This window comes from Lontra canadensis, unplaced genomic scaffold (assembly GCF_010015895.1).
Source record: "Lontra canadensis isolate GAN:19392208 unplaced genomic scaffold, GSC_riverotter_1.0 scaffold87, whole genome shotgun sequence".
NCBI classification, from domain to species: domain Eukaryota; kingdom Metazoa; phylum Chordata; class Mammalia; order Carnivora; family Mustelidae; genus Lontra; species Lontra canadensis.
The window spans coordinates 282211-298690 of NW_022631081.1; the positions used below are offsets into that span (position 1 = coordinate 282211).

At 51.5% G+C, this 16480-nt stretch overlaps 1 protein-coding gene across 1 annotated transcript in view; it reads left to right on the forward strand.

The window, feature by feature from the left end:
• Positions 1-2269: 2269 nt before the first annotated feature.
• The window catches only part of KIAA1671 (KIAA1671 ortholog), a 127909-nt gene continuing 113698 nt past the window's right edge, over positions 2270-16480 (forward strand). Inside the window, exons 1-4 of the mRNA XM_032883262.1 lie at positions 2270-2293; positions 3933-5546; positions 7513-7600; positions 11185-14025. Coding sequence (XP_032739153.1) covers positions 3988-5546; positions 7513-7600; positions 11185-14025 — 4488 coding nt within the window. The 5' untranslated portion in view covers positions 2270-2293; positions 3933-3987. The remainder of the gene's footprint in view (positions 2294-3932; positions 5547-7512; positions 7601-11184; positions 14026-16480) is intronic.

Genomic DNA, 16480 nt, shown 5'->3' on the forward strand with positions numbered 1-16480 from the left:
AGACGTGGCAGGGTCAGCAGTGGGGACATATCCACTGCTGCCCCCGTTACCTGAGGTCAGGCTGGCGTCCTCTGCCCCTTGGGCCACGGTGGACCCCTGACCTCCCAGATCAGCCCTGCTGCCCATCTGTTCCCCACTCCACCCCGTGCGGTGATTCACACCTATCCAAACAAGAGAGGTGGCTCGCACTCTGCACCCCTTCCTTGTTCAGGGAGCTCCTGTTTGCCTGGCTTTGGCCATGGTGCTCACACAATTGCAAAGAGCGAGCGAGGCCGCACAAGGCATAGCAGCTGGCCTCTGTGTGAGAGAGCTTCCAAAGTGTTTTGGAAGAGACCGACATGTCTTAAATTAAGCATGACATATGCGATGCATTTAAGTGAAGGTTTTAAAGTGCACGTTTCAATCCATTGCCTTATGTTTTTTTACAACAGGTTAAGTGAACCCCCAAGAGTCTCGTGTTTCTGGGTTTGGGAAAGACTTCAAAATGTTCTTTAGCTGTTTATTGCAGTGGTTCAAAAAAAAAAAAAAAGAAAAGAAAAGAAAAGAAACAACCTGTCTCTTTCCCCCCATTTGTTCACAGATATATCCATTAATTCATGGATTTGTTGATGCGGCCATATTTACATACCAGGTATTTGCCAAGCATTTTAAGTGGGAACTCGAGAGGAAGATCGAGATGGGAGCACATACCAGATAACAGAGCCACTGTTCCAGTTAAGAGGGGTACAGACCAAGAGTCTTTCCCCCTTTACTTCCCTGCAGGGTGGCTACTGAGCTGGGATTGGGAATCCCCAAGTAGGGCGACACGCATGCACCATCCATCCTGATTTGCCAGCGGTTGCTCTGGGCGACCGCCTTCCCGGGACAAGCTGTGCAGACAAGCATTCATCCCAGGCTTGGGCAGAGGTGCTGGCGACAGGACAGGATGACATGGGGTTCATGTCGTCATAGCAGGTGTCTAACGGGACATGTCTGGGACCATAGAGAAACAGGGGGGAGGGGGTGCTCTCAGTGAGGTAGGTAGGTTGAGATCCCAGCTGAACTCTTTACAGCTCTTGGGTTTTGTCATCCAGTAGCAAGTGACCGATGGCCACTACCCAGCTTGCCAGGGCCAGAGTTAAGTCCCCCTGTGTCCTCAGTTGCTTCATGTCACAAAACTCACAGTACCTGCCCTTATTCAGAATCACAGGAGCCTGGGGAGCAGAAGAAGATCTCTTCATTCACCTGTTTCTTCATTCCACCAAGCATTATTTTATGTATATAATCAACAGTGATATATGCAGAGCTGTGACATGCCAGGCTACTGTGCTTGCTTCTGGGAACTCAGGGTGCCCTCTGGGGGCTTGCCATTGGATGACAAAGACTGAAGTCTTATGCAGCATTAAATACAACTGTGTGGCTGTGATGAGTCCTGCCAAGGATGTCTGGTGCTCTATGGACGTGTAAGACAAAGATCATATCAGGTGTGTGTGTGTGTGTGTGTGTGTGTGTTGGTAGGGGCAGAGATGTTGGAGCTGTGTCTGAGGACTGGGCCTGTGTCTGTGTGTGAGTGAGAAGGGTATCCTGGAAAGCAGGGACAGCATGTGCAAAGGCCCTGGGGTGGTGTTTTAAGACCTGTGAGAGATGCAATGTGCAAATACTTCTGAGCCAGAAAAAATAGCTCCTAGATTAGCCAGCACCGGAGTTCTCTGGCATCACTTCTCAGCCTAGGGAGTCTTCTGGGATCACCATGCCCAGTCCTAAGCAGTGACTACTATTCCTGTGCTCCCGCTTCCCCCTTTACATACCGCAGCGTTTGTTACCCAGAGTTGTAATTGCTTCTGTATGTGTGTATGTGTGTGTTTGTTTTCTATACAAGACTGTGAGTTCCCTGCATGCAGGAGACTTTTCTTGTTCGTCTTGTGCACAGGGTAGGTGCCCAGTAAACACGTAGCAGAGGAATGGGGGAGATTTTTTTTGAGCGCCCAGCGTGGACTCAGCCCCCTTTCTGCTATGATATTGAGAAGCCGCAAGGAGTGTGCGTTTTACAAGCTGGAGATGATGCCAACGGATGCAGTTGGAGCTCCAAAGCTTTTGTGCCGTCTGTGCACATACTTCCGGAACTCCAGAACTGAGGCTGTGGTCCTGTGTCTCCCAGACCTGCAGAAACTCAGCCCAGTTGGGGGGAACGAGCCTCCCTTCCCCTACCCGCTTCTGCCATGGGAGGGTGCAGCCAGCCCTGATCGCCATGAGATGTGACACAGTTGGCTTTGTTGGGCAGGCACGCATCCCCAGCCAGGGCCTGCCAGCTCCGGTAAGTGGGACCGGAGTGTCCAGGAGATGGAGAGCGCCTGTGGGTTCTGCCAGGGAATTTTCTCTCTGTCTTTTGAATCTCGCTGTTGCCTGTGTCTCATGTCTGGGCTACGTGTGTATGTGTGTATGTGGGGGGGGGGTGTCCCAGAGCACGGTTTCCAAGAGGTCATGGGGACTGGCTCTGAAGGTGAACAGTCCTGATTGGGGCCAGGACCTGTTGTGCCTTACGACCCTGCTGTTCTCCGATTCTCCATATCTTTCCCTCTCTGCTGCCCCTAGCCCTGTCTAGACAGCATTCTCTGGTTTTGGGGAGAAGAAATCTGTTAGCACCATCGAGCGTGGAAGGAAGAGAAAATATCAAAATCTGTCTGCCTTTCTTTCCTGCAGTCTGCTGAGTGAGTCAGAGCCGGGGGCAGCAGAGTGGGGCCCCAGGAAGGGAAGCAGGAGGCTCGCGTTTATAAAATACCTTCTACGTTTAGTCCATCGAGATGGGGACATGCTGGGGGCAGCTTTTGCAGGGACAGAGAACACGGGCATGAAGATGGGGGCAGGCTGGTGGCGGGGGGCAGTGCGGGAATCAAGAACAGCGACTTGTCTGGCACTTTTTCAGACCAGAAAGGAATGCGATGTGATGTTTAAGAAGACCTTGTTGAGGGGCGCCTGGGTGGCTCAGTGGGTTAAAGCCTCTGCCTTTGGCTCGGGTCATGATCCCAGGGTCCTGGGATCAAGCCCTGTGTCAGGCTCTCTACCCAGCGGGGAGCCTGTTTCCCCTGCTCTCTCTGCCTACTTGTGACCTCTGTCTATCAAATAAATAAATAAAATCTTTAAAAAAAAAAAAAAAGACCTTGTTGAATGGGGTGAGGATGTGAGGTCGAGCTCCGGCTGTGCAATGTTGCCAAGCTGCGTGACCGCTCTAGGCCCTTTCTCTTCGCCCTCATAGTGATAGCAATGACCCCTGCTTCTCAGGGTTGTGCAAGATTAGTAAGAGAGGACGAGCTCCTGGCTGGGTGAACAAGGGTCTTACTCCAGAGCCGCTGTGAAATGGAGTCTAATGATCACCATACCCACCTCGTAGGGTTATAAGGAGGATGTGGTTTCTAGAACATGTAAGCACCTGGCCTACCTTGAGGCCTCACTTGGGGTAAACCCTCACTCTTGGCTGTGAACTCTTCTTACAGAGGCTCTGAAGGCAGCCAGTGTGGACTAGATGTTCAACAGAAAAGAACTCAAAGGCAAAGCAAGAAACAGAGCAGGTGGACTGAAAAAAGAAATGGCTTTTTGTTTCAAGGCACCTGGAAGGGCATGTGGGGGAAGGTGGCAATGAGGGGCAGTCTAGTGGACCTGGGGACCACTAGCCAACTTTGTGACCTCGGGGCCTCCAGTCCTCTGTAACTGGGTGCCCTGCGGCTTGTCCCCTGCTCTCTCTGTCTTGGGGCTGGGACAGACTTCCAACATGGTATCTGGTCCACTCCCTTTGCCCGGAGTTCAGAGAGGTGGAGAGGAGGGCCCAGGCTTCCCCCGTGAGGTCAGTGGAGAGTGGTTCCAGACATCCTGGGCCCATTCCCCCACAACGCTCGGGTTGGACCCAGACACTGACATTTAAATGTATTTTTTCCCTCTCCTTTGCTTTTTCCTTATAGTGGCTGCTTCCCTAGTTCGGATGTTCTTAATCCCCATGGAGCCACAACCGTAGCCATGGCAACACGGGTGGAGGTCGGCGCTCTAACTCCCCTGACAGGAGTGCCAGGCCTTGGCGAGATCTCCAAGGAGGAGACCCTGAAGCGGACCTACTTCTGCCAGGCCGGAGACGCCCCTGGGGCACCCTCAGCACTGCTTCTGGAAGGGAAAAGCCCCCTTAGGAGCCCAGCCCGTTTACTCCCACTGCCCAGACTTGCCCCCAAGCCCTTCTGCAGGGATAAGGTCCCGGATGTGAAGCCCCTTGTCCGATCCCCAGGGCCCAGCCCAACTAGCCCATCTCCTCCCTGTGGGCACCCCCAGGATGTGGTGGCAAAGGACCTGAGTGAGAAGATGCCTGGCTTGGTGGAGCAGGAGGCGGGAAACGGGGAGGGCCTGAGGAGAAGCTCGTCCCTGTTCAACAAGACCACCTTCCTACGTCCCCGATCCAACACCATGATTGTCTTTGAAACCATCAAAGCCGGCCCTGCTCTGGGGAAGGGGATCAGTGAGGGGACTCGGGAGGCCACCACGGGTGTGTCTCAGGAACCCGCTCCGGGCTCCCGGCCTGAGGGGGCTGCCAAGCCTGCTCTGCCTGCCCGAAAGCCTGGGACCCTTCCCCGACCGGCCTCCCTGCCCCAGGACATCAGGCCAGCTGCCCCCCGAGAGGAGACAGGCCCAAATGAGACTCTGTCAAAGGCCAGCAGTGTAGAGGACACGGGAGACCCCACTCTGGAGCCCAAGCCTCGCCTGAGGAGAAGGCCTGTGTCGGCCATCTTCACTGACTCCATTCAGTCTCAGAAGCCAGGCCCCGGTGGGGCGGCTGCAGGGGGAAAATCGCCTCCCACCCCGCCTGAGAAGACGTGGGTGAGGAAGCCCAGGCCTCTGTCCATGGACCTCACGGCCCCATTTGAGAGCAAAGAGGCCTTGCTAAAGAAGGTGGCCAACGAGGCCACCGCAGGTTCCATTGCCCAGTGTCAGGGACCGGAGAGGTCCGACCCGGAGACCCGAGTGAGCACAGAGTGTTTGGTTAGAGCAAACCCTCGCCTTAGGGACCCAGACTCAGATGTCCTGGAGGTAGCCAAGAAGACCCGAGAACAGAAGGAGAAGATGCTTTTCAAGCAGGCGGAGACGGGCAGCCTCAGGCCTGTGGGGGGCTCAGCCCAGGGCACCCCCACAGAGGACCAGCCTCCTGGGAAGGAGAAGGCTAAGCTGCTCAGGGAGCCAGAGAAGGCACCCCCGTCCCCCTCGCCCAGACCTGGAAAAGATCAAGAGTTTTCTGAGGTCAAGAGCAGAGCAGCCGACGGGGACAGCCGACCGGAGGGAGGATGGACCCTCAGGGGCAGCATCAAGAAGCGCATCAGCCTGTTTGGGGAGGAGAGCACCTTGGCCTTGGCAGCAGACTCCAAACACCCACCGGCCACCCCTGAGCCCCCGTCGGCTGCCCCAGGGCCCGAGAAAGTGGGTGTGAGTGTCCAGGAGAGGATCAAAGGCTGGGCTGTCGAGAGCTCCGAGGCAAAGCCAGAGATCAGAAAGAAGACGTTCCAGGCACGCCCGTTGTCAGTGGATCTGACCAAACTGTAAGTGGGAACGTTCCACAGGCTTTTCTCAGCCCTGAGCTGCCTCAGACTGCCAACCAGGGCCTCCTCAGGAAAGGGAACCGGCACAAGGCTCCACGCTAGCTGCCTTACAGCCCACTCTCGATTTACCCACAGCCCCTGAGAGGAGATGCCCGTAGCTTCCATTTCCCAGATAAATAGCTGAGGTGCAGAGAGCTAACACAGCTTCCCTCCAGGTTCAGTGTATGCCAGCAGCTCCATTTCCTTGTTCTTTCTCCTCTTTGCACTTTCCTGTGGGAGGTATTGTGCCCATTTCACAGATGCAGATAGGAGAGATGAACTACCATGAGGAAGTCTGGAACCCCCATGTACTCCAGCACGGCCTGGGTCCCTGGCTAAGCTTGCCTTTCCAGAAGACTGAGGACGTTACTGGATGGCCTCAGACTCTAGGAATGACCCCCAAATGGGTCAAGATAGCTTGAGCAAGCCCCTTCCTGTTTTGAGCCTTGGTTTCTTTGTCTTTAAAATGGAAATTTCCTTAAAGGATTAAGGCCAAGACTCCCAGATAATGCTGTGAATCACTCTGCCCACGGGAAGCCATCTCTCCGTTGTAGCTCTGAATGACATGGTGAATCCTGTTAGTTGAGGGTTTTCTAAGCTCAGCCGGCCTTCGCCATCTCTTGCTCCTTTGCTTTCCCACAAGTGGCTTCCTGGCTGCAACAGGGAGATGCCACTAGGTGTGGCCACGAGCTCCTCAATGACATGCATGCCACTGACATACCTTTGTCTGGTCGAAGTTTCCAGGGGCCACCTCTGGGAGACCATTGCCCTCCCAGCCCTGGGAACCAGGGCAGTGAGCTGGGCCAGGGTCAGACCCATGGCTCTCAGCATTTGGAATCATCTGGAAAAAAATCCCGAGGCCTGGGACACTCCCCTCCTACCACCACCTCAAGATTGCGATTCAATTCCATTGGTCTGGGGAGGGGGCTCCTATCTTAGTTGTTTGTAAAAGTGTACCAAGTGATTGTCCCGTGCAGCCAGGCCCGAGTTAAGGTAACAGAGAAAGAGGCCTGCAAGCCAGGGGTCTCACACACCTTTTCCCGTGTCCTCCTAGTGCCTCAGACTATTTTCCATCTGACAGATGGGGAAACTGAGGCTTGAGTGTGGGAATAACTCATCCACAGCTTCATGCCTCCCGGGAGGCAGACCCTGGAGGACTGTAGTGTGGGGAAAGGTGAAGTGGTCTATTTCCCTCCCCTCCCTTGTCTCTGCAGCCCCTAGTCCTGATCTCATCTTTAGGCATCCATTCCACAGAGATCTTGAGAGATGGGAATATTCTAGCACCAGAATACTCTTTCTTTCTCTTCCCCTTAACAAGTGGAGAAACTGAGTCCCTGAGAGGGACAATGACTTGGCCAAGGTTACCCAGAGAGGCAGTGACAGGCCCGTGCCCCCACACATTCCAAGACAGCCCACCACCCCCGAGTCCCGTGGCAGGACTGTGGTGGGGCTGCTGTTTGTCCCCGGGGTTGCTAACAACAACCATTAATTATCCCTTCTGGGGCATCTTTACTCTTCCCTAAACGCCCTCACATAGCTATTAGGGCCTTGGGTAGCCTCTTATCTGCCCTACAAAAGACGATGGGGAGGTGTTAATTATCCCCGTTTTATAGATGAAGAGACAGAGGCTCAGGTGAGGTCACAAGCACAGCCCCAGCTCCCGCAGTGGGGAGAGAGCAGAGCCGGGGACTAGCACCCAGGTCTCTTCACCCAGGCCTGGGGCTCCTGCTACCCCAACGATGCTGTGTTTGAGGTAAGCTGCCCCCCACCGAGCCCTTCTTGGTTTGGTGACTGGAAAGGATGCGTCCTGTTGCTTTGTTGATCTCAATGCTGATCTCACCCCTGGGTTCTTGAGCTAGTCATGGGGTGTGGACAGGCGGGAGTCACCGATTCTGGCCCCCAACAAGTAACGTGGATCTCTGTACAGGTTTTCGAGTCCAGTGTCAAGCAATGAAGTCAAGTACGAGAAGTGTTCTGAGCTAAGTGGCAAGCTTCCTAAGGAACCTGGAGAAAAGGTAAGGAGCCCCCGTGTTTGGCACATCTGGTTTTCCAGTGATTAGCTTCACTTACTGGAAAAAGAGCCCAGGAAAGAATCAGAAGCCCCTCGTGAAGCATGAAACACATTTTTTTTCTCTAATGCCAGGACTTTTCAAGTCCCTTTTGGGTTTGTGATTCTGCACTCCTTAGCGTTAAGTATTATTTACAAATGTAATTGCCAGTTTTTTTTTTAATTAATTAATTAACTAATTAATTTCCTGTGCAAAGAGCAAAAGGGCCCTGGCTTTCTCACATACGAATGACTGTTTTATTAAGAAATTAAAATTTAGGTTAAAAAACTCTTAATAGAAACTCCCTTGGTTTCCCTCATTAGGGTCCCTATTTCCTTCCTTGCCTTGGCTGGTCACCAAGCAGTAGCAGAAGGAGGGAAACTACCAGCAACTAAATTGCTGAAAAGTATTTTTATTTAATCTATTTAATAAGGAGAAGCTCATAAAATACCTACTAGGTCTAACCCACTTGTGGTTGATGCCTCATGCGGGGTTTTAGGTTTTTTTAGAACAGCTTTTTTTGAGGTATAATGGATGTGCAGGAAACTGTATCTGTTTACAGTGCACATAGATGAGTTTTGACATACCATGTGCACACCCATGAACGTGTATTACTATCAGGATTCCAGACATCTCCAGCACCTACAAGCTGCTTCTTTTGTAACCACTCCTGGCCCCTCCTCCTACCCCCAAATAGCCACTGACCTGCTTTCTGTTCCTATATAGATCAGTTTGTGTTTTCTAGATTTTTCTCTAAATGCAACCAGTTCCTTTTTTTTTTTTTTTGTCTCTCTTCTCTCACTTAGAATAATTATTTTGAGACGTGTCACGTCGTGTGTGTATTTATCAATAGTGGATTCCTTCTTGTAGCTGAGTAGCATTCCATTGTGTGGGTAGACCATGATTTGTTTATCTATTGGCCCTGTTGATGGACATTTGGGCTGTTTCCCATTTTGGGGCTATTGCATGTAAAAGAGCTCTGAACATTTGTAGGCAAGGCTTTGTAAGGATATCTGTTGTCTTTTCTCTCGGGTAGTTGCCTAGGAATGGCTGGATGGTATGGCAGGTGTACGTTTCACTTTTTAGGACACTTACGCAGACTTTTAAACATCAGAGCTTGGTGGCCAGCACATTTGTGCCCCAGGAGCTGGATCTGAAGCAGTGTCCACCACTCCTGGGGGTGGGGGTTTGCCCTGCTTTTTACCCTTGGATGTTCTGAACCGCATCTTTGAAAATGGTTGAGAGAAGGTCCGGTTGACATAAAGTCTCTGATTTTCACATTACACTGGTATAGTGGTAACAGCAAGAACAAAGAGGACACTGTGTGGGACACCTGGGTGGCTCAGTTGGTCAACCAATTGCCTTTGGCTCAGGTCATGATCCCAGAGTCCTGGGATCGAGTCCCGTGTCAGGCTCCCAGCTCCACGGGGAGTCTGCTTCCTCACTGACCTTCTCCTCTCTCACGCTCTCTCTCACTGTTTTTCTCTCAAATAAATAAATAAAATCTTTAAAAAAAAAAAAAAAAAGACCCTGTGAAGCAAGTGGGACAAAATGCTGGTTGTCATTGAATCTAGGGGATGGGTCGAGGTGAATTTATTATTTTCTCTGTAATTTTGTATGCGTGAGAAAACTTTCAAGAGATAAAAGTTAATAAGGGAACCCTTGCTTTATTTAATACAGAGATTTGACTTCTGTAAGTAGATTTTTCTATCAGTAATTTATTTTATTGTAGTGAAAGACACATAACATATAATATACAATTTTCATTTTTTTAAGAACAATGAATGTATTTTTAAATTTAAAAACAATCTTTCTATTTGTGTATACACACATATATGTAAAAATACACACATACACACAATACTAGGGGAAAGTTCTGGAAAGTTCTATAAGGATTACACTCCTCCCTGTCAATAACAGCTATTATTCAGGAAGGGCGCTGGTATTTGAATATCTGAAGTCTCAAAAAAGATTTGAGCTTTGTATTTAGAGGATTCATATATTATTTATGTGAATTTTATGTAATAAAATGTAAACAAAAACTTTAAATGAAAATATGTTTTAAAATTATTGATCTGCAGTAGAGGTTAGCAAACTCTGGCTTTGTGTGTATCTTAACCATTTTATTTTTATTTTTTTAAGATTTATTTATTTGAGAGAGAGAGAGAGCATGAGGTGGGGAAGGGGCAGAGGAGAAGGGAAACAAGCAGGCTCCCCACGGAATAGGGAGCCCCATGCAGGGCTCGACCCCAGGACCCTGAGATCAGGACCTGAGCCAAAATCAAGGGTCGGACACTCTGCTGACTGAGCCAGCCAGACGCCCACAGAGTGTTTTAATCACTCCAAATGGAAACCTTTACCCAGTCATTCACTTCCCATCTACCACCTGTGGCCTTGGGCAACCACCAATCTACTTTCCATCCCTGCAGACTTGCCTCTTCTGGACATTCCTTAAAAATGGAATCACAAAACACGTACCCCTTTGTGTTTGGCTTCTTTCAGTGAGCATAAGGCTTTGAAGGGGCATTCGTGTTGGAGCATAAATCAGCACTTTATTCCTTTTTATGGCTGAATACCATCCCATTATAGGGATAGACCACAATTTGTGGATCCGTTCTTCTTCCGGTGGACATTGGGTGATGTCCACCTTTCTGTGGTTGTGAATCCTACTTTAGTAGATACAGGTGTGCAAGTCTTTGTCTGAACTCGTTTTTCCTTCTTTTGGGTATCTCTCCAGGAACAGGATTACTGGGTTAGATGGTTCATTCTTTAACTTGTTAAAGTAGACTTCTTTCTAGATCAAGAAATGACTAATATGTGTATGTTATAAAATCAAGTGGAACTGAGTACAGAAGTGGAAAAACGATGTTCTCCTCGTCATTCCTTCCTCCTCCCCTCACTCCCTTACAGTTTGATTTCTATCTTTTCTCCTCTGTGTATCTATATGTGTCTATATGTACTCACACAGTTGTTTAGAAGCCGTATTGTTTTATAAATACACTGTTCTGCAGCCTGCTGTTCTCCTGCCCACACCTTAGTGCTTTCTGTGTTGTTAGATGTGACATTGGGAGCCACTGCCCCTCCCTTCTGTGGATCCAGGTGCCCTATGATACTCCGTTGTCTGGATTATGTTGGAGCTCACTTAGCCCACACCCTACAGGTGGGCATTTAGGTTTGTTTCTGTGTCGTTGGCTTTCTGTCTCTGCAGTGCTCCCTCCCCGAGCACTCTTGTTTACCCAGACTTGGGCATCTGAGCCAAGAAAGAGTCTTAGGGAGGAAATTGGCCAGATTAAAAGGAAATGAATATTTTAAGATCATGACATATACTGACCTGTCCAAAAGTCATACCCATTTATGTCCTTGCCAGCAGTATCCAGTAGTGTCCATTTTCCCACATCCTCACCCACACTGGGTGTGTTCAGTCTTTGGAATTTTATGGTATCTCATGGTTGTGATTTTAAAAGCAGCTGTTCCAATCATCTCACCACTTCCTTTCTCTCTCAAGTCCCTTAAATTAAGTTGGATTGCTGCTTTTTTTTTTTTTTTCCCAGCAAAAGGAAGGGCATGGTGTGGATGGAGCACCCGTCCTGAGAAGCCCCTGGAAGCCTGGTTCGCTCCGGGAGAAGTCTAGGCAGACAGAGCGGAAAGACAGCTCTCGCCAAGTCCCTGGCACCTGTCGGGGTGAAAGCTTGAGGAGGACTCTGAGCCCTCCTGACAGCAATGCAGAAGATGATGGAAGCTTCCAGACTGTGTGGGCCACAGTGTTTGAGCATCATGTGGAGAGACACACGGTGGCTGACCAGTCACAACACTGTCCCTTGGCCACGCCCGCCAGGGATGGGGCTGATGCCCTTGTCTCAGAAGTCAGACCTAGGCACGAGAGAAGCTCTTGGCTGGGGAAGGACGTGCCAGAAAAGACAAACCTTGTGAAACAGAACTCCAGATGGGTTGAAAATCCCCGTACAGAGAAATGGGGACAGACCGCCCTTCCGAATGGTGAACCCAAAGGGTTTCACATGCCCTTCCCTGAAGAACACCCTTTGGATGAGAAATGCAATAAAACCCCCTTCCTCCAACGCTCCGAAAAGCCTCCCCCATCCCAGAGGGTTGAGCCCAAGTATGACATCGTGCACACGGTCGGCAAGCGTGTACACAGTGAGGCCGTCCCCACGGTGTCAGAGGAAAAAGCCGTGACCCTGCGAAGTGGCCGATCTCAGCTCTCTCCAAAGGGGAGGCAGCAGTCCCATGAGGTCACCCCTGCTGACCTAGATTACAGGCTGGAAGGTCAGGCGGGGTCTGTCCAAAGGGCCAGTTTGATTTGGGAAGCTCGAGGGACTCACGATGTCAGTGGGCTAAAGCCTGACTTCCGAGGGCCGAGGGACACATTTGGGGGCAATTGCCTGTCACCCAAATGTACAGGTGGGGTGACTGTGAACTGGCATAAAGCGACCATGGTGGCCAGTGAAGAGAAAGGCTCAGAACTGAGCCCTGAAGTCAAGAGCGAGCACCCAGCCAGGCCCTGCGGCCCGGAAGCCGGCTCTGTGAGGGCCCGCCAGGCTGCCATCAGGGAAGCCCCGCAGGAGGGGCCGGATGGGGCCAGGAACAAGTCAGGAGGCTGCAGCTCTGTGGGAGAAAGGGGTGCCCCCCAGGGGTTCCCTCTGGATCTACCAACCAGGAATCAGGACAAGCCGTCTGACATATGGGCACGGCCGCAACCAGAAGTGGGTGGACAGAAAGGACCCCTCGCTCTGGCTGCCGGTGAGGGTGAGCCACAACTGGCCCAGGCACCGGAGCCTGAGGCCAAGATGCGGAAGGCGGGTCCCCCAGACCAGAGGTGGCGACGGCGGACGTTGCCCCATGACGTGAAGTTTGACGAATTCAGCTTCCTGGGCCCAGAAAACTCCTGGAAGGTGGAGCAGAGACGAACAGACCATTCGAGCCCCACCACCAGTGCCTTAAGGAAACCTGAGCTATCCCCCCACAGGGTGGAGACCCAGGAGGTGAGCCCAGGTGCTTCCCAGGACCCAACTCGGCCAGCGGTGAAGCAGGGGTCCTCTTTGGAACCCAGGGCGACATTTTTCGCAGTGACATATCAGATTCCCGATACTCAGAAAGCAAAGAGCATTGTTAAGTCAGGGCCTGAAAACTTGACAGAACATTCTAGAAAAACAGTCCTGCCTCCTTCTCCTCTTCCTCTAACATCCACCTTGGTTTCTCTTAACCATGAAGAGCCACTGGAGGCCAAGGGCAGTAACAACTGGGCTAAGGGCAAAGAACACCACGGTGCGAGCTGCTCAAAACCTCTGAAGCCAGCAGACTGCCCATCACCTCTTGGGGACAGGACTCTGGATCCTTCTAGTGAAAAAATCCTGGATGCTAAAGCTTTATGGATCCGTCGGGGACCAGAGGATGGCACCGGTTTTCAGAACAATTCGAAGGATAGTGGGAACAGAACACTTCCCAGCAATGCCCCCCAAACACCCCCAGCTTCCAAAAGCCACCCAGAAGCCAGCGATCTCCTCATCAGGAGGGACCCTGAGGTGGACAGTGCGAGGGTCCCAGGGAGGATCAAAGATGGCTACAGATCTAGCGTTCTCGACATCGATGCTCTGATGGCCGAATACAAGAAGCATGAGGGTCAGGATCTGGTGGAGGGTAAGCCCACATCGCCCAGCAGCTCGACTCTGGAGAGGCCAGGCCAGCAAGACAGGGTGGACCCAAGAAGGAGGAGCTGGAAGGAGAGGTCTGAAGCTGAGAGTCTCTGCAAACAAGCCAGTTTTGCTGAAACAAACCACGGTTCTGCTCCTGGCGCCGGCAAGCAGCCGGCAGAAGCCTTGTGGACAGCCACGAACACCGAACTCAGCCCTCTTCTGTGGGCTCCGCCGCTCTCAGCTCCTAATGAAAAACATCCAGAGGCCTCCTCTGGTCCTGTGGGTCCCTGGAGAAAAGTTTTGGGAGTCCCTGAGGATGACCGAAAGGACTTTGTTAGTAAACATCAGAGTGCAAAGTATCAGAATTCCCCAGCCGAGTCAAAGCCCACTCCCTGGGAGGATCTGGACAGTGGGGCCTGTGTGTTGGCCAGATCCACTCCCACTGACCAGAAGAAAGGGACCCCAAAGAAATCCATCGGGAGGGGAGGAGAGGGCAGTGTGGTCCAGTGGGGTGAGCACCCCTACGACTATGGCAGGTCACCGCTGAATGTCAAGAGGGCCTGTTCGGAAAAGGGCCCCCCTGCCAAAGTCCGGGAGGGCCTGTCTGTGATGCAGGAAGCCAGAGAGAGGAGGCAAGAGCAGCCCAAAGGGAGGTCCAGCCTCCCCGGAGACAGTTCCGAGGCTAAGGAGACCAAAATGGGACACTGCCGGCGGGAGTCAGGCACTCGAGACATTCAAAAGGTGAGTAGGAAGGCTGTTTCAGTTTTTTTAAATGCTGGTTAGACATATAGGCCAGGGGTTTCAAACTCCCATCCCACTTGTGGGCCAGGTGGGTATGCAAATGAATGGAGTCTGGCTGGGTATGGGGCTCTAGGGAGTGGTGGGGATTGTGGCAAATAGAGAGCTCACTCCCCAGGGGGAGGAGGGCAGCTGGTTCTGGACTCAGGCTGGCTCCATTTAGTCCATGGGCCACCGGTTTGAAACCTCTGTCCTAGAAGGATGATACTCATTTATTGAGCCCTGCTGTCCTTTCCTGTATGTTATATCAAGTTCATTATCCTGTCCCTAATATTCAGCGGCATGTGTGACATTCTGTGAACAGGCAAGGAATACTTGTGGAATGAGGGAATGAGCAGTGTTCTGTGAGTCTCATGGCAATGCCTCTTCTGTGGGATTGAGGTTTGGGGTTTCCATAGAAGCAGCCCTTTGCAAGCAATTGTTTTATTTTTATTTTTTAAGATTTTATTTATTTATATGAGAGAGAGAGAGAGAGAGAGAACATGAGCTTGGGGAGGAACAGAAGGAGAGGGACAAACAGACTCCCTGCTGAGCACAGAGCCTGACACGAGACTCGATCTCACAACGCCACAGTCATGACCTGAGCCAAAATCAAGAGTCAGGTGCTTAACCAACTGAGCCACCCAGGTGCCCCACGAGTAGTTATTTTAGAAGGTGATCCCTAGTGGGATCCCACTGGAGAAGTGAGGCAAGGAAGGGGGAGGCTGATGATAGCAGTGCCCCTGTGGGCCTCTGAGGCTCGTTCTCACTGGAGACCTGTGGGAAGTGGCATAGATCACCCCTGACTTGTTCTGTCCTAGGGGCAAAGAGTCTGCAGTATTTACTTTCCAATTCCCTTCTGCCCTCGCCTAAGGCTATTTCTGGGGCCAGCAACATCCAGACTCATCCATCCTGGCTGGTGCCATGCTCAGTGGTGGGGAGAAAACTCCCCTAGCAGGACACCATTGCCATTGGCACGTACTTGAGTTGTGGGCAGGGCGCCAAAATGTCAGCGGCGGATGTGATCATCTTGTACAGAAGGAAAAAACCCAGACTCAGAGAAGTTAAGTAAATTGTCTTGGGTCACACAGCGCCAGATAACAGCCTAGGGCTTGAACCCAGGTCTGGCTTGATACCCAGGCTTTCAAGTAAGCTCCTTGGTGGTGAACGAGGAACCTTGAATTTGAGGGAAAAAATCTGAGTATCAGTCCCCGTGTCCCTCTCTCACCCACCCTCAGCATTCCTTCCATCTCATGACTACTTAGGTTCTTTTCTGGTCCAAATTCATATGGAGTTTCTTTCTGGAAATACAAGCAAACACGAACACGAATTCTTCTTTTTGCCTCTCTTTTCATCAAAGCGTGCATTCTCTAATAGGGGGTTGAAATTTTGATTGCGTGTGGACGGAACCCACCCCGGCTTCTTAGACTGAGGGAAGGGCAAGCCCTTTCCCTGAGGGCCTGTGCCTCAGTTTCCTCATCTGTAAAAAGAAAGTAGAGGGTCCAGCCTGGACAAGGATGTTGTAGAAATGAAACAGTGGGCTGATACCAAGACAGATCGTGACACGGAGGGTCACCTAAGGGTTTCCAGGTACCGCGTTCAGACCTGACTCTGCCGCTCACCAGTTGTGTGTGAGGCAGTGACCTTGCCTCAGTGGGGCTCCAATCCCTCACCAAAGACTGACAGAAGTTTCTGCCTGGCAGCTGTGTTGGCAGGCTGAATGGAGACACAGAGTGGCCTGGGCCCCCAGTGGGCGCGAGAGCAGGGCCACCCGAGGAGGGGTTCCATGAGGCTGTTACCATGGGCACAGCGGGAGAAGGGGAGGACAAGGAAATGTGACACCTAATCCATTTGCCGGCACCTTGCTCAGGGGCCTGCTGGCGGCGGGAGAGTCAGGGTGGCGTGAAAGGGGCCCCTGGCCCAGCCTTGGATGCCCGCCCGGGGTGCACAGGCCCCAGGAGTGCTCGTTGTCAGGGGATCTGTTTTCTCACCGAGGGATTGGGAAGCCTTGGACCAGCTCCCTGTTTCCCTTCTCTCCTGCCCAACCAGCTTTGGTTCCTGACCTTGAAAAAAAATAAATGAAAACCGCACAGCAGTCCAAAATGTTGGTTGTTAAAAATCCAGACCTCACGAGAGTGTATAAGAAAATGTACCCCTAGGCCCCTTTCCCTTCCCTACTCCCCCTGATGTAGCCATTCTTCGTCTTCGAGATCTCTGGGGCTTTCCTACACTACAGAGTTGCGTGTCCGTCATCGGACATCTTTATTTGTAATTGTATTTTCCTTACTGCAAAAGCAGTGGACGCTTGTGTGAAGTTGAACGTGTTCTGGTAAGCATACAGTTTGGAATGAGAAGCTCCCCTAAATAATAAGTGTGGGGTGCAGCCTTCCAGGCCCATCTGAGACTCCTCCCGCCCCTA